General features: G+C 31.3%; 1 protein-coding gene across 4 annotated transcripts in view; it reads right to left on the reverse strand.

Moving 5' to 3' along the window:
• Positions 1-1189: 1189 nt before the first annotated feature.
• The window catches only part of LOC132729401 (uncharacterized), a 114173-nt gene continuing 91277 nt past the window's right edge, over positions 1190-24085 (reverse strand). For 3 of the 4 annotated variants that reach the window (XM_060715166.1, XM_060715168.1, XM_060715169.1), the window contains 9 exons: positions 22480-22521; positions 20529-20621; positions 20140-20190; positions 17835-17927; positions 16743-16793; positions 10631-10741; positions 7702-7812; positions 3989-4022; positions 1190-3583 (listed from right to left, as the gene is read on the reverse strand). In XM_060715166.1, coding sequence (XP_060571149.1) covers positions 3563-3583; positions 3989-4022; positions 7702-7812; positions 10631-10741; positions 16743-16793; positions 17835-17927; positions 20140-20190; positions 20529-20621; positions 22480-22521 — 607 coding nt within the window. In that variant the 3' untranslated portion in view covers positions 1190-3562. The remainder of the gene's footprint in view (positions 3584-3988; positions 4023-7701; positions 7813-10630; positions 10742-16742; positions 16794-17834; positions 17928-20139; positions 20191-20528; positions 20622-22479; positions 22522-24085) is intronic. The other variant, XM_060715167.1, reaches the window with a different exon arrangement.

A 24085-nucleotide genomic window follows, 5' to 3' on the forward strand; every position in this document is an offset into this window, starting at 1 on the left:
GAAATGATATCTGTTGTTTTACTACTATATTGAATAAACAATGAAAATATATTGAAATAAAACACATTACAGGAGATCATCGATAATTGAGTGCAGAAAAGCCCTTACAAAATATAGACATATACCATCAGAAATGTAGCAGGCATCGAACAGAAACAAGACAGTACTAAAACTTAAAACCTTTTTCCCGGAATTAGCCCAAACAATATTGAATGATAATCATGGTGTTTTTTGCTTGATGTTTTCAAAATCTAATAATTGTATTGGAATGTTTAAAAGCTAGGTAAAATAATCGTTCTTATCGGCCCTTCTTGTGTCTTGACTCATCAGAGTTCCTTTATTGATAACAAGATATATACCCTGAGGCTCGCTTTATAACAATTTTTTCTGCAATTTTCCGACTGCTAAATAAATACTCATGTGTCAGTATCATTCACACTCAAACACGTTTTGAATGTGTTTAAGGTATTTGATAATGGCTACCAACTGTTTAAGGTCATTGTGGTAAAAGGCCGGCTGAAGTTACCCTCTGACACATTTTATCCGTCGCACAAATTTTTAGCAACATTATTCATCTGAGCCAGCGGCGGACTCAATGTTTTCAGGAACCTGGGCATTAAGTGGTTTTGTCTTGTTGGACTTGATGCGATGCTATTAGACTTGTAATATTTCTGGACTTGGTACACTATTCAACTTGCAACGCTAATAGATTTGTGTTGCTTTGCTCCCTAAACCTGTTCTACTACCGGACATTCGGCATTCCTGGAGATGCCGTACTTTTGATACTGCTGTATTTCTAAGACTTGCTGTGTTTAAACACTTGTTATAATCGCATAACTTTGGTTTCTCCACTGATATGCGCCTAAGCTAATTCCACAATACAAAAGTGTCTTTCAAAATGCATACCTTTTTATTAGTTTTATAGAAAAAAGACAGTTGTATTTATGGACAGAATGACGTTATGATGGCACCACGTCATACTTGCTCAAAACAATTTCTTAGTCTTTTATTACAGTTAACATAATTATAGTCTAAATCATGTTTAAAACTACATATATATGTAAAATCAAATAAAAGTATCATAGTATAATGTAATGTCATAAAGTCTTAGGCATGACAGACATCGTATAAAACTTAAGTTGTAAACTTAAGTTGTTTAGATATTATTTAATTAAATTTAATGTAATTATTGGTTATTTGTTTAAAAGCTTGATTATTGTCCTAAAAAATAAAATTAAAAAGCCAAATACCGTAAGGAAAATTATATATATACATTTTATTATAAACAAATAATCAGCTTAGTATCTAAAAACATGCTTAAAATATCTTCATACCCTGAGATACAGGTATATTTCATATATTTAATCTAAGGTGTCAATGTATAAAAATTAACCGCTGGGTGGAAATACGCTACAATAACATATTCAGTTATAATGACGTTATTAAGACATCAAATCAAACATATACCAGAAAATGGAAAATTTAACAAACAGCAAGGAATATCTAAAAATTTAAAAAAGACTGATATGACGGCGAAAACATATTAAACCTATATCTTATAGATATCAACATCATCACCCCTCTTCATCTTAACATTTTAAAATCTACAAAATGAAATCTTATGGAAAAAATAAGTAACGAGTCTAGATCTACATTATTAATTTGAGAAGGTTTAAATATTTATTTTGTCAACACATGCAAACTATGTCAAATCAAACTGATTACAACAGAAATTATGTAAAGATTATATAAAGGTATAATATTATAATAAAATGATGAGGTTTTATAAACATGTTAAAATATTTAACAAAAGAGGTCAAAGAAAAACATAGATATAACTAGAAATGTGTTCATTGGACACGGGTGGCCACATACTCCGCTGTTTTGGCAATCTTATGACTCTAGGTTAAATACTGTTTGGGCTACACGAGACACAAATTGAAAAGTAAAATTAATTTACTAAGTCAAGGACAAGAACCTTACAAATACTGAATAAATCCACAAGCAAACCACAAGGTGCATAAGTAAACATGCTGACCAACATTCTTGTAAACTTTCAGGCCTACAGGTCAAATGATTTTTGAGCTATGCGTTAACACGTTGAAAATTGCAAATTTATACTAAGTCAAGGGCAACTGTAACAAAACTGAAATGATCCACATGCAAAACCCCAGGAGCACAGCTTCACAGTGATGTTCATCCCAGTTCAGTTGGTTGATTCTAACTCTAACACTCAAGGAACACATACGAGTAGCTAAACATAATGGAACGGTTTTTACTAAGTCAAGGGCAATTACTCTTGAAATACTGAATAAATCAACAATCAACCCCCCAGGTAGACAACTGCACAAGATACAACTACTGCCTATCAACAATTCTGTAAAGTGTCATGACTTAAAGTCTTATACTTTTTTTTAGCTAAACACGCCCAAGGTTGAAAAATGCAGATGTTTACTAATTCAAAGTCAATAACTCTAGAAATACTAGATAAATCACAAGTGAAACCCCAGGTGCATAAGTACACATGCTGATCAACATTCCTATTTAGTTTAATGCTTTTTGAGCTACGTACGACATAAATTTAAAATCGCAAAAGTTTACCAAGTTAAGGGCAATAACTCTGACAAACAAAATAAATCCACAAGCGAAACCAAAGGTACACAACAGCACATGCTGAACAACATTCCAGTAAAGTTTCATCACTCTTGGTCAAATACTTTTTGACCTACATGCGACACAAGTTGAAAATTGCAAATTTTTCAAAGTCAAGGACAATAACTCTACAAATACTGAAGAAATCCCCATGAAAATACGCAGGTGAATTACTACACATGCTGATTAACTTTTTTGTAAAGTTTCATGAGTGTAGGTAAAATACTTACTTTTCTTTTTTTTCCACATTCAATCCTTATACTATACTTTATCAAATGATATTATTTTCATTCTAACACGCGGCACAATTCAAACAGATAGAAATTAATGTCGAGTGCAATATAACACGATTTATGCAGGGCAAAATAAACTGAATGCTTACATGTCGTATGACGTCAGGCGTGAAGTTAATAAACCAAGTGACGTCGATAAAAATACTCTTACGCTTAATGTTGTTTAGCATATCTTTCATCAATTCTTTTTTAATAAGCATGTTTAAATGGAAATAGTATTAATTTTTATTGCGTTGTAGTATCATAATGCACGGTTTATCATTCAAATACTTTTTTATTAATCACTTAAGCCTTTCGACCGTGATTATATTCCTGTATATTTTAACTCGAACCGTGCGTTATTCTACACTCAACATTAATATTGATTTCCTAACTATACAATTATAAAAAAATAACTGTAAATATGGATATCTGTCAGTAATGTTAAACACTGTACTATACATACAGTATATATGAAAACACTCCAAAAGTTCGTACACAGCTTCAGCAGCAACAGCTGTGCAAATATGTTTTTGCTTATTTTATAAGATGCTTTTTGACGAAACTTTATTCCTCTTGTACTTGTTTGGACTTTTCATTAGTCGTCTTTTGAATATAGATGAAAATATTACCAACGACTACATGACTATGCACTTTTTCTGCAGAAAAAAAAAGAAACAAAAAAAAATTACATATCTAAATTTATTAAGTTTAGTTTTAGAATATACCATAAGCAGTTTGATTTTATTAATCTTTTAGCGATTCATTCAGAAAAGACAGGTTTGTTTACCGGACATGACCATCAGTACACTTAAAAAATCATATTATGACTTTCATCTTACAAGACAGGAGGAACGCTGCAAAAAACATACGCCTCCCCTATGTTGGAGGTTTGGAAATAAAAGTCTTTTAGTGTATAATAGTTTTAAAGTCAGGAATTAAAATATTGTAAAAACACCGAGTTAATTGCCTTTACCCAAAAGCTTTGATTAATTTCTACTTTATTTATGCACTTACATGTACTTGGATTTGGAGGCCACCAAAAAAGTGTAATGAATACAAACCTCTTTTTTGTCTTTAAAACTTGAAACTCCATCACTGAAATAAATATTCAAATTTAAACCAGCTTTTTTTCACTTGATATTAAAAATGCGTAGCAGTAGGTTAATGAGTCTTCTTTATGACATAAATGAACAAGCAATTATCATAGTATTGCAAGCAATACAAAAGTCCCGCAACATTCTCAAGGACCATTGTTCATTGAATTATGCCATTCTGGAAGACATAAATAACTTAAATCTTTTGAGGTCTTACTTTGTATGTTTCAAAGTAATGTGACAAGTTTCTAAGCCTAGTAAAGAAATAATCATTATAGATCTACAACAGATAATCAAAAGGTCCAATTTTCTTAGGATGAATATAGTGTTTCAACTTTTCTCTATTCTAAGTACATTTATTTGAAAAGTTCCAAGTTCTTTGAAAGCATTCTCAGGAAACAGTGTTAAAAGACGGACAGACAGATGGACTGACAGACATATCCTTGGTTGTTACCAGAATATAAATCAGTATAAAGCATAAAATAGAGATAAACAGAATCTCTAAAGAAGGTCAAACACAACACAATTGAAAATGTTGCAGGCTCGGTTTGATTGAGCCTGTTCATGGACGGTACTGCAAGTTACCGTCCACGCCCCCTAGCAACGGCTTAAGCAGAATTCAACATTTAACACGAAAATGGTGAAATTTTGAATTTAGAAACATCCGCAGATGTGTTCATACGGCGGTTATCATGGAACCTTCAATGTGACACAGTTGTGCCATTCCATGTAAAAGTGGCGTATGGTCCCCAAGTAAAAGAATGCTTTTGCCCTAAACGAGATAACAATGGGCGGAACTAAATAAAATGGAATTTTGAAAGGGGATCTGAGGTTATAAATCTTAAACTGATGAGAACATAACTTTTGAAATAAAGATTCTAGATTTATGAATATTGTTATACATGATGTAATGACAAAGAACAATTATGTTAAGTTTAATGTAGATACCATTAAAAGTAACAAAGAAGAAATGTGAAAAATAGCTATTTTCAAAGATATTTCTTATTGTCACAAAAAAGAAAATTAATAGCTATATAACAATTTTCAAACAAAGTTCAAAATGAAACAAAAATCATGGAAATCCAGGCGCTAGACTTTTAAATCTAATCAAATATGATGTAGGTGTTGAAAATGTATTTAAATTTTAAATTTAATCAAGAAGAAATAAAAAAGTTAAAGAATAAATGAGGAAAATTCAAAGTTTTAGGAGATAATTATAAACATTGTCATATTATTATGATGTGGAAGTTTGAAGTTTAAAGTAAATCCTTTAAGAAATGAAGAAGTTTGAGTAAACAATTTAAAAAATCTAACTTCCTTCAAGGAGGGTATAATTCTGAAAATAGTCAAACAAGAGTATTGCATCTTCTCACACATGATTTGAGTGATAATAAGAAACATATAAATGAAGTTTGAAGTAAATACATAAGAGATAAAGAAGTCATTAAAAGGCGGATAATTCTGATGATTTTGTGCTAGAGTTGTGAACCTTGTCACATATGACATGCTTCATGACAACAAACATATATTTGAGGTTTTGATAATAAATTATTGTCTGCTATGTTTCTTATTTTACATTTTTTTACAAAATGTCGTACGACACCATTATCCAGTGATTACCAACAGATGTTGAGCAGGATGGTGTGTGTTTTCACCGGGGCCAGAAGCCTTGTGGGGAGATTACCCAAAAAGGATTTTTAAAAATCATTCAGAAGGGACCTGAAAGATAATTTTTATTTGTGAACGGGAATATTTGCCCTAGCAACATTATCTGTATTGATTAGAGTGGGGCTATGCCGTGATTTTCCTTCTAACAGTGCTTGACAAAAATATACAACCTTTTATTCCAACAAGTTTTGGAGTCGCGCTAAAATGATGTATGACTATTATAAAAAAACTTTATTATTTTCTAAATTGATGACTTGGGGCATTTCAGTTGGGATTTGAACTCTGCTTGACCTAATGGAAGAAACTATCAGGCTTATGTATATTTTTTGAGTGACGTAGGATAGGTCGGCAAGGGGCATGAACAGACTTGTGGGTATATGCACTAAACAGGATTCATTGTGTTTAATCTTGAAATAATGTCATGCTCTATTAGGATCGGTGTTATTAAACTAGAAGTAACTATTGACTGACTTCCTTTCCAGTCTGCTTTGATGTATTGTTTTAGCAGTATTTTAATAATGACTCGCAATTTACATGTATAGGTAATTAAACTTACAAAATAGTCACAGGAATTTAAAAACAAATGTTAATTTACTCATACCGCAAATCATTTAAAGTGTTCATCTTTTCTCAGTGCAGGATAGCATAATAAAAGCAAAGTAGGAAAATGGGAATTATTCAAGTATTTTAAGATTATAGTGAACACATCTGATTGTTTTTGAGTAAATGAGGGAAACATAAGATATAAAACGGAAGATAATTACATATACTTAAATAATTAACTTCCAGGCTTTATTCCCTTAAGAAATGTTTTGTTAGAACTACAACATAAATTAAAATGTAAAGTTAATATCTTGAATAACTTTGACAAAATATCAAAATGGTTAGCCAGGGAAAAATCTTAGTCAAACAAAGGCAATCATTTTGTTCACTGCAGTTGCAGACTTATCTGATCTGACCTTGTGATATGGGATCACAATTTGGTAATAAATAAGAGTATAAAGTTTCAAACGAAAAGCTTTGATCGTCTCTGAAAAAAAGGAACTTAACCTACTAGTATTATCTTATTCAGGTTCCGGTAACCAATACTGACCATTACCTTTGATCTTTTGACATGAAAATGTTGGGGGTAGGTAGACGTCATCCGCATACAAAGTTTGTTGCTCCCCTGTCAATGCACTAAGATTTAATGGCTAGTTTATGGTGTCTTTTTACAAGACCCCGTGACCTTGACATATGATCGTTTAACTTGTAAATTAGTGTGGTATGAAGAATTTATCAAGGTGCATCCATATGAAAAGTTTGGAAAGCCTAGATAAAGTGCACTTTGCTTTTACCCAATGGTAGCACTGGTCCAATTGACCTTAACCTTTGACATATTTATCTGTTAAAAATTGGCAGGTTAACTCATAAAGGTATGTCCATATATAAAGTTTAACTAAAATGACCTAATTAGTGTTGATGACCATAAACTAAAACTTATCCAAAAACGGTTAAACAACGACTTAAAGAGGGTCATGACAATTGCTGTACTTTTTTTTGAAAAATTGAGCTAAAAGCATATGTGTAATGTTGCTGTTAAAACTCATCAAGATACATCCATAAATAAAGTTAAAATAAAATTACTTTTTTGTTATTGATTTACTGACCAAAATAAAAACTTAACCAAAATGTTAACCATACCGAAGAGTGGGTCATGACAATAGCTCTACTTAAAAAAACATTTGCGTAATTCATGATAGTGGTGAGAACAATTGCTGGTTATGAAAATATGCATTCAAAAAAATTAACATCGTACACGCTTTTGGGATCCTGATTAATAAAGAAAAGATTAAACGCGGGATGCTTGTCCGTCCAAGTTTGGAAAATGTATTATGTTTAAAAAATAGAAACCTGTAAATAAGATTTCTTGGCATTCTTAATGAATGAAAGTATTTTATTCTCTGTGAATTTTCATTTTATTTATAAGATAACGTTACCAGAGGAAGTAAACAATTTGTAATAATATTCACCCATGATTCAAAGATGGATCACTTCGATCTCTTTGGTTGTATGCCTTTTTTTCTTCGTCATACATCAAATCCGTGTAGCTCACATCGGGCCTTATTCTTTCACGTTTGTTTCTGAAGTATTACATATTTCATTTCATTTTTATATGATAATTCCTCAAAGATATATTCAAAGATTTAACTTAAATAATAACTTTTCTAAACATTCTAAAATATTTAAAATTAGAGCTTTTGATTAAGAAATTATATTATAAAAAATATAAAATGAAATAGCTTGTTACTAAATAAAAACATAAAATCTGGGACTGTTAATGAGTTAAAGAACACACATTTATTTCTTACTGTACGACGAAAGATCAACTATTTATTTCACAATGTTTTTTCAAATTTAAAGTAAATCAAGCAGAAATAATAAAGATAAAGCTTAAATGAGGATAATTCATAGTTTTAGGAGATAATTATAAATATTGTCATATTATTATGATGTGGTAGTTTGAAGTAAAGCCTTTAAGAAATGAAGAAGCTTGAGTAAACAATTAAAAACATCTAACTTCAGGGGGCGGCGGGGTATAATTCTGGAAATAGTAAACAAGAGTATTGCATTTTCTAACACATGAGTTGAGTGATAATAAGAAACATATATATGCAGTTTGAAGTAAATACATTAAGAGATAAAGAAGTCATTAAAAGGCGGATAATTCTGATGATTTTGGTGCTAGAGTTGTGAACCGGATCACATATGATATGCTTCTTGACAAGAAACATATATTTGAGGTTTTGATAATAAATTATTGTCTGCTATGTTTCTTATTTTACATTTTTTTACAAAATTTCGAACGACACCATTATCCATTGATAACCAACAGATGTTGACCAGGATGGTGTGTGTTTTCACCGGGGCCAGAAGCCTTGTTGGGAGATTACCCAAAAAGGATTTTTAAAAATCATTCAGAAGGGACCTGAAAGATAATTTTAATTTATGAACGGGAATATTGCCAAGGCAACATAATCTGTATTGATTATTCTACCAGGTTAGAGTGGGGCTATGCCGTGATTTTCTTTCTAACAGTGCTTGACAAAAATATACAAGCTTTTATTCCATCAAGTTTTGGAGTCGCGCTAAAAATGATGTATGACTATTATAAAGACTTTGTTATTTCTGAGTTGATGACTTGAGGCATTTCAGTTGGGATTTGAACTCTGCTTCACCTTATGGAAGATATTATCAGGCTGATGTATAGTTTTGGAGTGACGTAGGATAGGTCGACACGGGGCATGTACAGACTTGTGGGTATATGCACTAAACAGGATTTATTGTGTTTAATCATGAAATAATGTCACGCTCTATTTGGATTGGTGTTATTAGACTAGAAGTAACTACTGGAAAGAGATGCCGTATCTGACTTCCATTCCAGTCTGCTTTGATGCATTGTTTTCGCAGTATTTTGAATCATGACTCGCAATTTACACATATATATAGGTAATTTGACTAAAAAAATATTCACAGGAAATTAAAAAAAGAAGATTCATCTACTCATACCGCAAACCATTTAAAGTGTTTCTCTTTTCTCAGTGCAGAAAAGCATACTAAAAGCAAAGTAGGATAGGGGGAATTATTCAAGTATTTTAAGTTTATAGTGAAAACATCTGATAGTTTTTGAGTAAATAAGGGAAACATAAGCTATAAAACGTGAGTTAATTACATATACTAAAATAATTAACTTCCAGGATATAATCCCTCAAGAAGTGTTTTTTTTAGAACAACAACATGTATTCAAATGTAAAGTGATTATCTTGAATAACTTTGACAAAATATCAAAATGGTTAGCCAGGGGAAAAATCTTAGTCAAACAAAGGTAATCATTTTGTTCACTGCAGTTGCAGACTTATCTGATCTGACTTTGTGGTATGGGATCACAATTTGGTAATAAATAAGAGTATAAAGTTTGAAACGAAAAGCTTTGATCGTTTCTAAAAAACATGAAACTTAACCTACTATTATTATCAATTACAGGTTCCGGTAACCAAAACTGACCACGACCTTTGATCGTTTTACATGAAAATGGTGGTGGCAGGTAGAGTCATCCGCATACACAGTTTGATGCTCCCCTGTCAATACACTAAGATTTTACGGCCAGTTTATTGTGTCTTTTTTATAAAGCCCCGTGACCTTGACATAGGACCGTTTAACCTGTAAATAAGTGTGGTATACAGAACGTATCAAGGTGCATCCATATGATAGTTTGGAGGTCCTAGGTAAAGTGCCCTTTGCTTTTATGGCCAGATGGTCCGATTGACCTTAACCTTTCACATATTGATCTGTTAAAAATTGGCAGGTTAACTCATAAAGGTATGTCCATATATAAAGTTTAACTAAAATGACTTAATTAGTGTTGAAGACCATAAACTAAAACTTATCCAAAAAGGTTTACCAACAACTAAAAGAGGGTCATGACAATTGCTGTACTTTTTTGAAAAATTGAGCTAAAAGCATATGCACAATGTGGCTGTGATACACCCACAAATAAAGTTTAAATAAAATTATTTTTTTGTTATTGATTTACTGACCAAAATAAAAACTTTACCAAAATGTTAACCAATATCGAAGAGTGGGTCATGACAAAAGCTCTACTTAAAAAAACATTTGCGTAATTCATGATAGTGGTGAGAACAATTGCTGGTTATGAAAATATGCATTCAAAAAAATTATCATCATACACCCATTTGTGATCCTGATTAATAAAGAAAAGATTAAACGCGGGATGCTTGTCCGTCCAAGTTTGGAAAATGTATTATGTTTAAAAAATAGAAGCCTGTAAATAAGATTTCTTGGCGTTCTAAATAAACGAAATTATTTTATTCTCTGTGAATTTTCATTTTTTCTATAAAATAACGTTACCAGAGGAATTAAACAATTTGGAATAATATTCACCCATGATTCAAACATGAATAACTTCGATCTCTTTGGTTGTATGCCTTTTTTTCTACGTCATACATCAAATCCGTGTAGCTCACATCGGGCCTTATTCTTTCACGTTTGTTTCTGAAGTATTACATATTTCATTTCATTTTTATATGATAATTCCTCAAAGATATGTTCAAAGATATGTTCAAAAACTAAAATAATAACTTTTCTTTACATTCTAAAATAAATAAAATTAGAGATTCTGATTAAGAAATTATAAATTATTAACTTAAAAATATAAAATGAAATAGCTTGTTACTAAATAAAATCATAAAATCTGGGACTGTTAATAAGTTAATTAACACACATTTATTTCTTACTGTTCGACGAAAGATCAACTAAAAGGCAATGTTCATGGAACTTGAACTTTACCCATAAATGGCGAGAAAAAATTGTTTACCCAATGTAATCGTTCTTATAAATTGAACTGAGTAAATTATAATAACTCACATTATCAATTCTGAAATTCAAAACGTAAAATTTTTCCCAAGAAAAAATATTAAAATAAAGCTTGGCAATTTTTTAAAATGTTTATAAAGAAATGTTTAAGAGAAAGAAAATCTCGTTAGATTTAATTGTCAAATGAGAACATAGAAAACATTTTTCGTTCGTAAGAAAACCAAAACTGAAATATGTTCAATTTTGCTACGTAATATCATTTCAACTATTTGAATTAACATATTGTGACCTATATTTAGAATATTTAATTATGATTAAAATGTTTATCTAGTTTATATGGAATGGTAATGTAATATATACAGTGCAGTACACCAGATTTAGGAGCGAGGGAAATTGTAACAAGGGGGTCATTGGTCCAAAAGCGCTCACCATGGGGACAGGCTGTTATTTGTGTCAAAGCAGTGGCATCTAGTGTTTATTACAAGAGTCTGAACGATGTGTGCTAAATAGACCATACTTCATAGATAATTTTTATATTCACTATATATATGATCCTTATTTCATAGCTGTACATAAAAAACAAGAAAAAAGATCACTAGGTCAAAATCTAGGTCAGATGATATCAAAGATCCATTTTACTACTAAAACTGTACACATCATCCTAATTCAAAAGCTTGGCATCAAATGGCAAGAAAGAAGGTCACTTTGTCGTTAAAATTTAGGTGGTATCGAAGTTCAATTCTACATCTGATATAATTGTGCACATGGTCCAAATTCTATGGCTATATATAAGATTACAAAAAACGTAGGTCACTAAGCCCAAATTGGACAGGACTAATTTTGAGCCCAAGGCTTTAATTTAAACAATTTTGAGACAGGTTCACAAAACAATGTTCCATTTCAAATATCTAATCTTAAGCTTTCTACGTTTCTAAAACATTTTGTTAACGTATGTAAAGAATATTCATAACCTCAGGGCAGAGTTTCTTTGACCCTTGGGTCATCATATAAACAGTCTTTGTAAAGGTCCACAATATTTCATGCCAAATATCTAAGAAATAGCGTTTGAACCTTTGGAGGATTTTTTTCATAACGAAAATCAATTATGAACCCAGGGGGCAAGGCCAATTTTGAACCCACGGTTATTATGTAAACAAACTTGATGCAGGTTCACTACAAAATGTTTTATGTCTACCCTTTGAGATTTAAGAGAAAATGAGGTTTTACTATATTCATATTAGGAAAACCTATGATCGAACTGGATGGGGACAATCTTGACACAATAAGCAGAAGTTGACTCACTTTGGTAGAGGACCTAAAGGTTATATCATATTAAAAATATCAAAGCCATTGGTCATGTACTGTTAGACTAGAAGATTCTTAAAATTTGCCTTCTTGAAACTTCCTTTTAGGCCCGATGACTCACTTATGCAACAGACCGGAACCATTTGAACAACTTTAAAAAGAGACAACCCAATGATCATTCCCAAATATTTCATTGATGTGCAATTATTGATTTCAGATGAGATGTTGCTTGAACTTGTTGATGACGCAGAATCACAATAGTCCATCATGAGCACGTGCTCGGATGAGCTAAAAGGGGAAGCTAGGTTCGTCAAAACTATTTAACAGAAGTACTAACCTGATATGATTCCCCAAATCATTAAGGTTAACCATTTTTTTCATCATTTTGTACATTACTACTAAAACCTTCACAGTTGTTGTCGTGTATATTATATGATTGTTATAAATACAACTAGTTTGATGTGAATTCAAAATATTTCTACAATAGTTGATGTTAATGTATAAGCAAATTTTATGATATTTTTTTAGGCGAAACCGACAAAGTATTTTCCAACATTATACCCGATGCATGTATTTTGTTCAAATATTGGTTTGCATTGATGCCTTCTATACACATATAAAGTTATCATATCATACACTATTGTCTTCAGTATTCATTTCTAGGATAAATGGTTATTGTGACATTGACTCATAAGCATTGAGAAAAAAACTAACGGAAGATTTATCATCAGTTGTACTTGGATTGCTGAGGATGATATGGGTTGCCAGTTATTGTTCTGAAATATTTACATGTCTAAGTTTGATGTCATGACATCAAAGTAAAGAAAGGACAAAATATTTCATTTGCAATATTCAGCAAAGAATATACTTTAGAAAAAGACTGGCAAAGTGCAACTTACATGCTTCCGAGGGATCACTTTGTTCCCAGATTTACAGCAGGTGTCAACTGCTGTGTGGAATTGAGTACCGCTCAAGCCGGTGCTAGGGGGCATGAGGGATATTGTACTTATTCATTATCCCTCATGTACAGACTCAATCAAACCGAGTCTGCAATTCTCTTGTAATTTTGTTGTGATTAATGCTTCCGAGGGATCACTTTGTTTCCAGATTTTTGTTTTTCACACCATCAGGTGTCAAGTGCTGTGTGGCAGCTGTAAAAAGTTGCCCCGTACTTCACTTCAGTGTTGTTATATTTTTCTGGTCCTTAGGGATCATTGATGCCAGCACTATTAAGTGTTGAGAATTGAGTACCGCTCCTATTAAGTGTTGAGAATTGAGTACCGCTCAAGCCGGTGCTAGGGGCATGAGGGATATTGCACTTATTCATTATCCCTCATGTACAGACCTAATCGAACCGAGTCTGCAATTCTCTTGTAATTTTGTTGTGATTAATGCTTCCGTAGGATCACTTTGTTTCCAGATTGTTTTACATGTATACTTATCACATATTCATTAAACGACATATTATATTTTCATGAATATAACCCGATCTATTTGGCTCTCGGATGGTAACTAGGCTCTGTCGTATTATCATATAAATTATTGAATTTGATTTTTATTATTTGAGGAACTTTTCTTGACATATTTCTGAATTTTCCTATTTCATATGAGAAAAGTCAATTGGGATTTCTCACCAAATATGATTTAGCAAATTGTTTTTTGAATTTACATGTTTGATGAACAATATATACCACATATTTCCGCACAATACAACAAAATTAGTGCATTAATGCTGTCAAAACATTTAAATTTGTATTACTAGTATTGTCGACATTTCATTCTGTAAATAAGACTAAATTACTGAGATATCAAGAACCTTTCAATTTTGGAACTTACATATTAGTTTAAATAAGTGAAACAAATTCTCGAACGTTTTTGTTTTAAGTAGATTTAGTTAATGTTAACATAACTGGCAAATATGTTTGTTTGTTTGCCGATTTTAAAACAGTTTGGTTATTTCTCGGCGGCCGATCCACTGAACAAGCTTACTTGCATAACTTACTGGTGATCACCAATTTCTTCACAAATTACAAATTACCATTACATAACATTCTATAGATTTTGCATAGAAACAAGACTTGACTGTTGCAAAAGATATCTCTTGAAGGTCTATGGCCAAGTTTTTTCTGCTTCACTATTTTGTAATGTTTACAAGCAATTATCAAAATATTGCAAACAATAAAATTGTCCCCTACCGGTTGGAACACATCAAGAGAAGTATTTTGGCATCATATTAAATGACAATGGCAATACAATTTTTGTGGAAGATATGAATGAACTTTTGAGGTTTAAGTTTGTGTCTCATCGTAGTGTGTTAAGTTTCTTTGCCTATTAAGGAAATTGTTTTGATACAACGAGAATCAAAAGATCAAATTTTTCTCAGGAATAGCATGTTTAACCAGTTTCATCTTTGCTCTATTTTAAGTGATTTTTTGGGAAAAAATTCCAAACTCTAAAAGCGATTTTAGGATTTAGATTTTAGGAACGGACTGACAGACAATGTGCAAATCTTTAAGTCTTTCTGTAAAAGCAACAATTTAAATTTAAACAATTTAAACAATTCAATGTCAAATATGGAAAATTTTCTGAAAACCCTAGACTTATAAATCTAAAAGCATATGATATAGGTGTTGATAAAAATCATATATTTATAATTTGAAGTAAAACCATGGAGAAATAAAGAAGTTATCGAAAAAACACAAGGACAATTCTAAATTAAAGGATGAGATAATACTGGATACATTTACGCTTGATTTATACACATTGTCATATTATTATTATGATGTGTAAGTTTGACATAAGTGCTTTAAGAAATTATGAAGTTAGATTAAAAATAATAATTTCTAGAAAAAAGTATATATATGTTCAAGTGGACATCATTCTGGAAATAGTCAAGCAAGAGACCTAACCTAAATCTTCTCGTAAATAATTTAGGAAATGACAAGGAACATATTTTCTAAGCTTCGAAGTTTGAAGCTCATATCATAGGAATTAAAAGAAATATATGAAAGAAAAATATTTATTTAGACTTTATAGAAAAAAAATTAAAATTAAGATGTTCATTACGATATTGTTTGTTGATTCTGTAGTATTTTCACTTCATGTTATATTTTCTCCTTATGTGGTTTCAGTTGTCTTTTTGAAAATGTTTTACCCTTAAAATATGATGTTTGCTTCTTATACATGTCTTTTAACATGTTTAAATGTTGTGTTCTTTAGCAGGTGTTTTAGGTCATGGGCGGTAACATTCATTTACCATTGTCGCCCATCAATTTGCGTTATGAAAGGAAACGTTAATTTTGCTGTGGTTTCAAGATTCTTGTTTAATCTTGCCAATTTAACAGGTGACTGTTACTTATATTTAAAATTTCATCTATGTTATATTTATTGATATTGAAATATATACCAGTATACAAAACTGAACACCAGAGGCAGTAAATGTGTAATAAATGATAGAAGCAGACGAGGTCTCAATCAAACCGAGTCTGCATTTTTCATGTAATTTTGTTGTGATTAATGCTTTCGAAGGATCAATTGTTTCCAGATTTTTATACTTCAAAACAGCAGGTGTCAAGTGCTGTGTGGCAGCTGTAAAAAGTTGCCCCGTACTTCATTTCAGTGTTGTTATATATTTCTGGTTATTCGGGATCATTGATGCCAGCACTATTATGTTTTGAAAAATGAGTACCGCTAAAGCTGATGCTGGATGTTGCACTTATTCATTATCCCTTATGTACAGACTCAATCAAATCGAGTCTGCATTTTTCATGCAATTGTGTTGTGATTAATGTTTCCGAGGGATCACTTTGTTTTCAGATTTTTAAGACTATTAAAAAGAGGAACTGACTAGTGACATTCTATGTGTGTCATTTGTGTTGACAAGTTAGTAAGGATTTGAGCTTTTGTTTTGTCCCAAAACGTTAATTTAAAACATGTCCAGATGTGTAAGAGGTATTTAAAACCACCCGATTGGTAATAAATAAATTCAATAAACTGATAATATTATTCTAAAATATGCGTTCAAAATTTGTTAAACATCCTTAACAGATCTTTCCCGTGTTTTTCTATTCATGCGCTATGCTTCGGTTTTTCTCATTTTTTATTACTAATAAGCTATATTAGAAGGTCTGTTCGCATAAAATTGAAATACATTTCGAATTTAGTTTTTTTCAGCAGATGAACTAGTGACATTCAGATCACAAAGATTTAAAGTCAAGTTATTTTAACCTTTATATATTTAAGAGCTAGTTGAACAAAAGAAAAAGTATACAATAGGGACCATTAGTAAAATGGTATTTAAGTTATACAAATTCACGTTAATTTACAAAGGACAAACATATCTCTATTCCAGGAAATATTTAAACAGAATACTTACAAATAGTGTCTGTCGTCTCTCCAACCACAAACTTCATAATCATCGACTTCCCTATTATAAGAAGAAAAAACTGACTCATAAATGCAAAACTGTTTGGGGTTAAGCACTAGGGTTAAAGTAAATGCTAATTTCGGTTAAAAGGAAGTTCAACACAGTTTTTAAAATTGCTTACTTTATAATTGTATATATGATTTTTCAGATTTCAATTCATCAATGTAATCATTATGATATTTATTAATTTTGCTGTCGTCTTTGAACAAATGAAGTTATTATGCCATGCATAACCGTTATCATCTTCATTCATATCATTGATTGGCATTCTGGCATTGACCTATGAGAATTAAGAAAAACAATCCTGAGATTCGTTAGTAGAAAATTGGGAAACTAACAAAACAAATATTATCCCGAAAAGGGCCTTCATTATTGTCTAAGTAAGATCTGCCGAACTTTTAAGTAGGTGACTCTGAGAAGATTGAAATCAATTCCACAGAGATGAAGCAAGTCTTTAGAGGTGAAGCAAGTCCTGAAGCTCATCAAGTAACTAACGTCTGACACTTTTTTAGCATCTTTTAAAGATTATCCCTATTATGTGGATTCGATCAAAGTCTTTGTGTTTCTTTGCATCAAATATTCTTAGACTTTTCACAGAAATCAAGTATTATCTACAAAAAGTTTGAAATTCAAAGAACAATTTTTGTTCCAATAGGCCTTGACGTTAATTTATTTGCCATCTTCTAATTATGAGTGGTTTGCCGATAAGTATTTATATCACATTGCATGATATTTCTCATTATGTAAGTGCTTGCATCTTCATTTGCAAGTACAAAGTCATTATTTGATACAAACTTAAGTAACTTTTGTTTTATTCAGTTAATCAATTTCGGTTTTCATTTGAGAAAAACGATTTAATACTTTTCCTTCAACGCAAAACCTATATCTTTTTTATTAAAAACTTTATTAAAAGGATTTAAAAGAAATATTCATGATTGCACATGTTTGTGACAAAATGTTTTAAAAATAAGTCGCAGAAAAACTTACTTTAGAATAATTATTATTAACAAATATTATAATTATTCTGCATATAAATCTTACAATTCATTGGGGGTGTTTTCATTTTGCTTTGCATTAATGTTTTGCATGCTTCTGGCTGGCTGAAGTCCCTCCTTGCGAAGAATAACATTTTGCCTGAAATTAAAAATGTGCAAATAATACCATTTTGCTGCATCTATGTGGTATACGAATATAATGTCGAGAGACTAAGAAAATTGTGTAGCATTGATTATGAAAATATAATATAAAGATATGACCCATTTTCTTCTTTCATTTATTTATCCGCTGTTCATATTCCATTATCAAAAGACTTGTTACCTTCTAGTAAAATTCATTACAACTACATCAGTATTTTTTGTTGACTAGTAAGCAAGGATTTCAGAATTTGTTTGCACGATTTCATCAGGTGTTAAGAAACCAATCAAAACGCCCGTTCTATATACGACGTACATTGAAACGTTAACACATCACAAGAGAGGTCTCTTTTTGGTGGAAGAATTGAGTTGGAGAAAGTTTTTGCATCTAATTTTAGCAGGACTCGTGAAAAAGGCGCTGTCATTTTATTTCTGATATTTGTTTACCCACATTGTTGAAGAATATAAATTTTGTAAAACGCGACTTTATTGGTCGGTATTTTGTGCACCTCTTTTGTTGTACATCAGTCCACCTGTTGAGAAGTTGTTGTTTAAAACGAACAAGATGAAACATGGATTTTGTTTGTTAGTTTGAGAGAGAGAGAGAAAGAGAGAGAGAGAGAGAGGGGGGGAGAGAGAGGGAGAGAGAGAGAGAGAGAGAGAGAGAGAGAGAGGGAGGGGGGGGGGGAGAAAAAAAAAGAGAGAGAGAGAGAGAGAGAGAGAGAGAGAGAGAAATCTTGCTTATAATCTATATATTGCTTATAGAATTGTAATAGGAAAGAAAAAGGAGAGTAAGTAGCCGAACAGGTCATTCGTTAGAATATTAGTACAGTATTCAGAGGCTTCACAGTTTTAGTCCACGGCAGTCTTTACATTTCTCAATCAGTCCCTTTGGGCGCTAGCTGCAAAATATTGGACAGTAATGGTGCTTATGTAAAAACCTAGTGTCGACATAAAATGGTTTTCATAACATATACTAACAGGGGTCTTATTTGACATATCATGCCAAAGCTTTTATATATTAACAAAAAATATATTGCTTTTCAAGTTTTCAATATTTTATCAGATACTTTTATGAAAATAATTGCTATTGTTTCAAGACTTTTATACTTAACAACAGCAGATGTCAAGAGCTGTGTGGCAGCTGAAAATAATTGCCGCGTACTTCATTTCAGTGTTGTTATATTTTTCTTGTCCTTCTGGATCATTGATGCGTTCACTATAAATTGTTGAGATATGAGTACCGCTCAAGCCAGTGCTAGGGGACGTGAGGGATGTTGCACTTCTTCATTATCCCTCATGTACAGACTCAATCAAACCGAGTCTGCATTTTCATTAAAATTTGTTGTAATTAATGCATTCGAGGGATCACTTTGTTTCCAGATTTTTATACTCCACAACAGCAGGTGTCAAGTGCTGTGCGGCAGCTGTAAATAGTTTCCCCGTACTTCATTTCAGTGTTTTTATATTTTTCTTGTTCTTCGGGATCATTGATGCCAGCTTAATTTAGTGTTGAAAAATGAGTACCGCTTAAGCTTGCGCGGGGGCGTGAGGGATGTTGCACTTATTCATTATCCCTTATGTACAGACTCAATCAAACCGAGTCTGCATTTTTCATGTAATTGTGTTGTGATTAATGTTTCCGAGAGAGATCACTCTGTTTACAGATTTTTAAGACTATTTAAAAGAACAACTGACTAGTGACATTCTTTGTGTGTCATTTGTGTTGACAAGTTAGTAAGGATTTGAGCTTTTGTTTTGTCCCAAAACGTTAATTTTAAACATGTCCAGATGTGTAAGAGGTATTTAAAACCACCCGATTGTTAATAAATAAATTCAATAAACTGATAGTAATATTCTAAAATATGCGTTCAAAATTTGTTAAACAACCTTAACAGATCTTTCCCGTGTTTTTCTATCCATGCGCTTTGCTTCGGTTTTTCTCATTTTTTATTACTAATTAGCTATACTAGAAGGACTATTCGCATAAAATTAAAATACATTTCCAATTTTTAGTTCTTTTCAGCAGATTTAGATCACAAAGAATTAAGGTCGACTTTTTTTATCTTTCATATATTTAAGAGCTAGTTGAGCAAAAAAAAGTATACAATAGGGACCATTAGTAAAATGGTATTTAAGTTATACAAATTCACGTTAATTTACAAAGGACAAACATATCTCTATTCCAGGAAATATTTAAACAGAATACTTACAAATAGTGTCTGTCGCCTCTCCAACCACAAACTTCATAATCATCGAAATCCCTATTATAAGAAAAAAAACTAACCCATAAATGCAACACATTTTTGGGTTAAGCACAAGGGTGTAAGTAAATGCTAATTTCGGTTAAAAGGAAGTTCAACACAGTTTTTAAAATTTGTTTACTTTATAACTGTATTGTATTTATGATTTTTCAGATTTCAATTTATCAATGTAATGATATTTATTTATTTTGCTGTCTTCTTTGAACAAATGAAGTTATTATGCCATGCATAACCGTTATCATCTTCATTCATATCATTTATATTATTCATTGAGAAAAACTGACTTCAGAATAATTATTATTAACAAATATTATAATTATTCTGCTTATAGATCTTACAATTCATTGGGGTTGTCTTCATTTTGCTGTGCATTAATGTTTTGCATGCTTCTGGCTGGCTGAAGTCCCTGCTTGCGAAGAATAACGTTTTGCCTGAAATAAAAAAAGTGCAAATAATACCATTTTGCTGCATGCATGTATAAAACATTTTGCCTGAAATAAAAATGTGCAAATAATACCATTTTGCTGCATCCATGTATATAATATAATGTCTAGAGACTAAGAAAAGTGTGTAGCATTGATTATGCAAATATAAGGTAAAGATATGACCCATCTTCTTCTTTTATTTATTTATCCGCTGTTCATATTCCATTCTCAAAAGACTTGTTACCTTCTAACAATATTCATCACAACTACATCAGTATTTTTGTTGACTAGTTAGCAAGGATTTCAGAATTTTTTTCGTCCGACAAGCGTTAATTCAAAACATACCCGGGTGTACAGGAGAAATTTTAAAACCATCCGATTGTTATATAAGTTATATAAACTGATCGTAATATTCTCAAATATGCATTCAAAATATGTTAAACATTTTTAACAGATCGTTCCCATGTTTTGTATCCACGCGCCTTGCCTCGATTTTTCTAATGTTTCATTTTATTACATTGAGCTATACTGGAATGTCTATTCTCATAAAATTGAAATACAATTCAATTTGAAGTTCTTCTGAGCAAAATATCTGAGCTTAGTCTCTGCTGTTTAATAGGAACTCACAACCTTTTATGTTGTCATTTGATACACATAGCGTAACCCCATGACCTGTGGATATGACTTTTTTGACCAAGGTTATTGTTTTAATAATTTATGTAGAGACCATCTTAATAATTTTTCCTGCCAAAACAGCTCTTACCCTTATGGTTTAAAGGAGATGATTTTATTTTTCTGTCAGACACTTTATCATCCGAAATAGTGCTCCGACATCGTCGGATACCCAAGGCCGAACCATTTACATTTATCAACCGTGTTTTTTTTAAGGTAACCAGTCAATAAGAAGTGTGTCTAAGACAGCTATTTCATTGGTTGCCGCACGATTTCATCAGGCTGTAAGAAACCAATCAAAACGCCTGTTCTATATACGACGTACATTGAAACCTTAAAATATCATAAGAGAGGTCTCTTTTGGTGGAAGAATTGAGTTGGGAAAACTTTTTGCATCTCATTTTAGCAAGACTCGTGAAAAAGGCACTGTCATTTTATTTCTGATAGTTGTTCACCCACACTGTTGAAGAATATAAATTTTGTAAAACGCGATTTTATTGGTCGGTATTTTGTGCACTTCTTTTGTTGTATATCGGCCCACCTATTGAGAGGTTGTTGTTTAAAACGTACAAGAAAAAACACTTGTTTGTTAGTTTGAGAGAGAGAGAAAGCTTTCTTATAATCTATATATTGCTTATAGAGTTTTAATAGGAAAAAGGAGAGTAAGTGACGGACAGGTCAATTGGTAGAATCTTAGTACAGTATTCAAAGGCTTCAGTTTGAGTCCAGGGCAGTCTTTACATTTCTCAATCAGTGCCTTTGGACGCTAGCTGCAAAACATTGGACAGTAATGGTAATTATGATAAACCTTGTGTCGACATAAAATGGTTTTCATAACATATACTTACGATAGGCCACATCGCCCATAGGTTGTGACCATACGATGCCATTTATATTCTATTGGAACTTTTTTAGCATGAAATACGATTAAAAGACAAATTTATTACAAAAAGAAATATACATATGCATAAACATACAATATATAAGCATATAATGTGGACAGTGAAAGTTTCAACCATGACAAACAAAGCATATAGAAAAAGTTTCAAGAGAGCACGCAAACTTGTGTAAAAAAAATATCTGAAGCCTGTTTGGGCTTAAGCTGTGATACAAATTGATAATATCGTTCATATATCTTTCCACCGACTGTTACACCCTCACACTACCTCAGTGTATTGAAATCTTACAATACCTGAGTTCCATGTTTTTTGGCACATTAGCAATGCGTTCATACCTGAAATTATATGTTGAAAGTTTATTTTTAGATTAAAATCAGTTTCATATGAACGTAAATATAGGTTAGCACTTTTTGATGAATATGCTTCCATATTCTGAATTAAGAATACGAATAATAGGGTTTTATATCTGTCAAAACCTGTTGAAAAGTTTCACATGCAGTTTTGTTAGACTTTAGAAAACTATACGAATCGATTTTATTTTTGGTGGACTCTGTAGACTTTCTATCAAATTAAGCTCTTGTAAAAGTGATTTTAAATGTGAAAAAATATGTAAGACATGTGTTCTATATTTATAAAGAAGATATCATCACTTAAATTGGTACTTCGAGTACCTTGTTAGAAACATACTTAAAATCTAGGATTTTACAATGTACAGAGAAAAAGAGAAAATAGACAAAAAAGAATATAATCATTGATTTAAAATATAATCGGTTACTATAATATATCAATCAAGTAATAAATTAGAGTGTGGTTTATTTCTTTATAAACAATCACGTGAAGATGTAATAAGTTTTAGTATAATACTAAAATATTGCATACATGAATTTAAAAAAGAAACATACATCCATTGTTTTACAATTTATTAATACATGTCTGTAATTATTACATGTTGTTGAATATCATTCGCAAGAAGAACATTTAGACCCATTGACTTATCGAACCCTTACGATATTAAGATAACTTCTGAACCTCTTGACAACTTTGACCATTTTTTAACATGACTTTTCGACACCTAGTGGGTAAGACATTTCGACACCTATCTCAATTTTTGTACTTTAGAATCACAGATACCTCGAGAAATAATTAGCAATTATTTTAATTTTAATTATTTATTTTAATTATTTTCATAAAAGTATTCTTCCCCGATAAAATATTGAAAACTTGAAAAGCAAGTGATATATTTTTTGTAAATATATATAAAAAGCTTTTGGCGGGGATATAAGATCAAAATTAACCCTGACTAAAAGTTTAAAGAATTATGATAATGATAATAATTGAAAATGCGCGATTTGTGCATTGCGTATTTATTTATAATCTACAACTTTCTACAGGTTTATAAAAGATTAAGTTTATTTTTCTGTGACAAACACATGCATGTTATATTGGCGATGAATTATTTTACATGTCTACTTAATTTATGTTATATATTGAAATGACTCGTCAAAGAAGCGATGATTTCATGTTTATGGCATTTACATTATGAATTAATTCAAAAACAAAATACCAATCAATCAATAAATGGTTTATCATGTGACTGTATTATATTAAATGTCAATGTATCAATTTTGTAAATATGTTACGATGATGTACTTATGGTACAAATCTAATAGAATAAACGTTCTTTTCTGTTCTGTTTTTGAAAACGAGCTTCATGTTTTCGATTCATTTTAATTTAAACGTATTTTGAGAATTACATGTTCTATATTTTACAACTATAATGTAAATTATGATATGTAGAATTGTAGTTATATTGACCAACAATGATATAGTCTCATCTTATATAATGTGTATCATAAAAAATAAGTTAATCACCAAAATGTTTTATTGCATCTCACATTT

The sequence above is a fragment of the Ruditapes philippinarum genome, unplaced genomic scaffold (genome assembly GCF_026571515.1).
Source record: "Ruditapes philippinarum isolate M1 unplaced genomic scaffold, ASM2657151v2 ctg1357_1_1_1_1, whole genome shotgun sequence".
In the NCBI taxonomy this organism is placed as follows: Eukaryota; Metazoa; Mollusca; class Bivalvia; order Venerida; family Veneridae; genus Ruditapes; species Ruditapes philippinarum.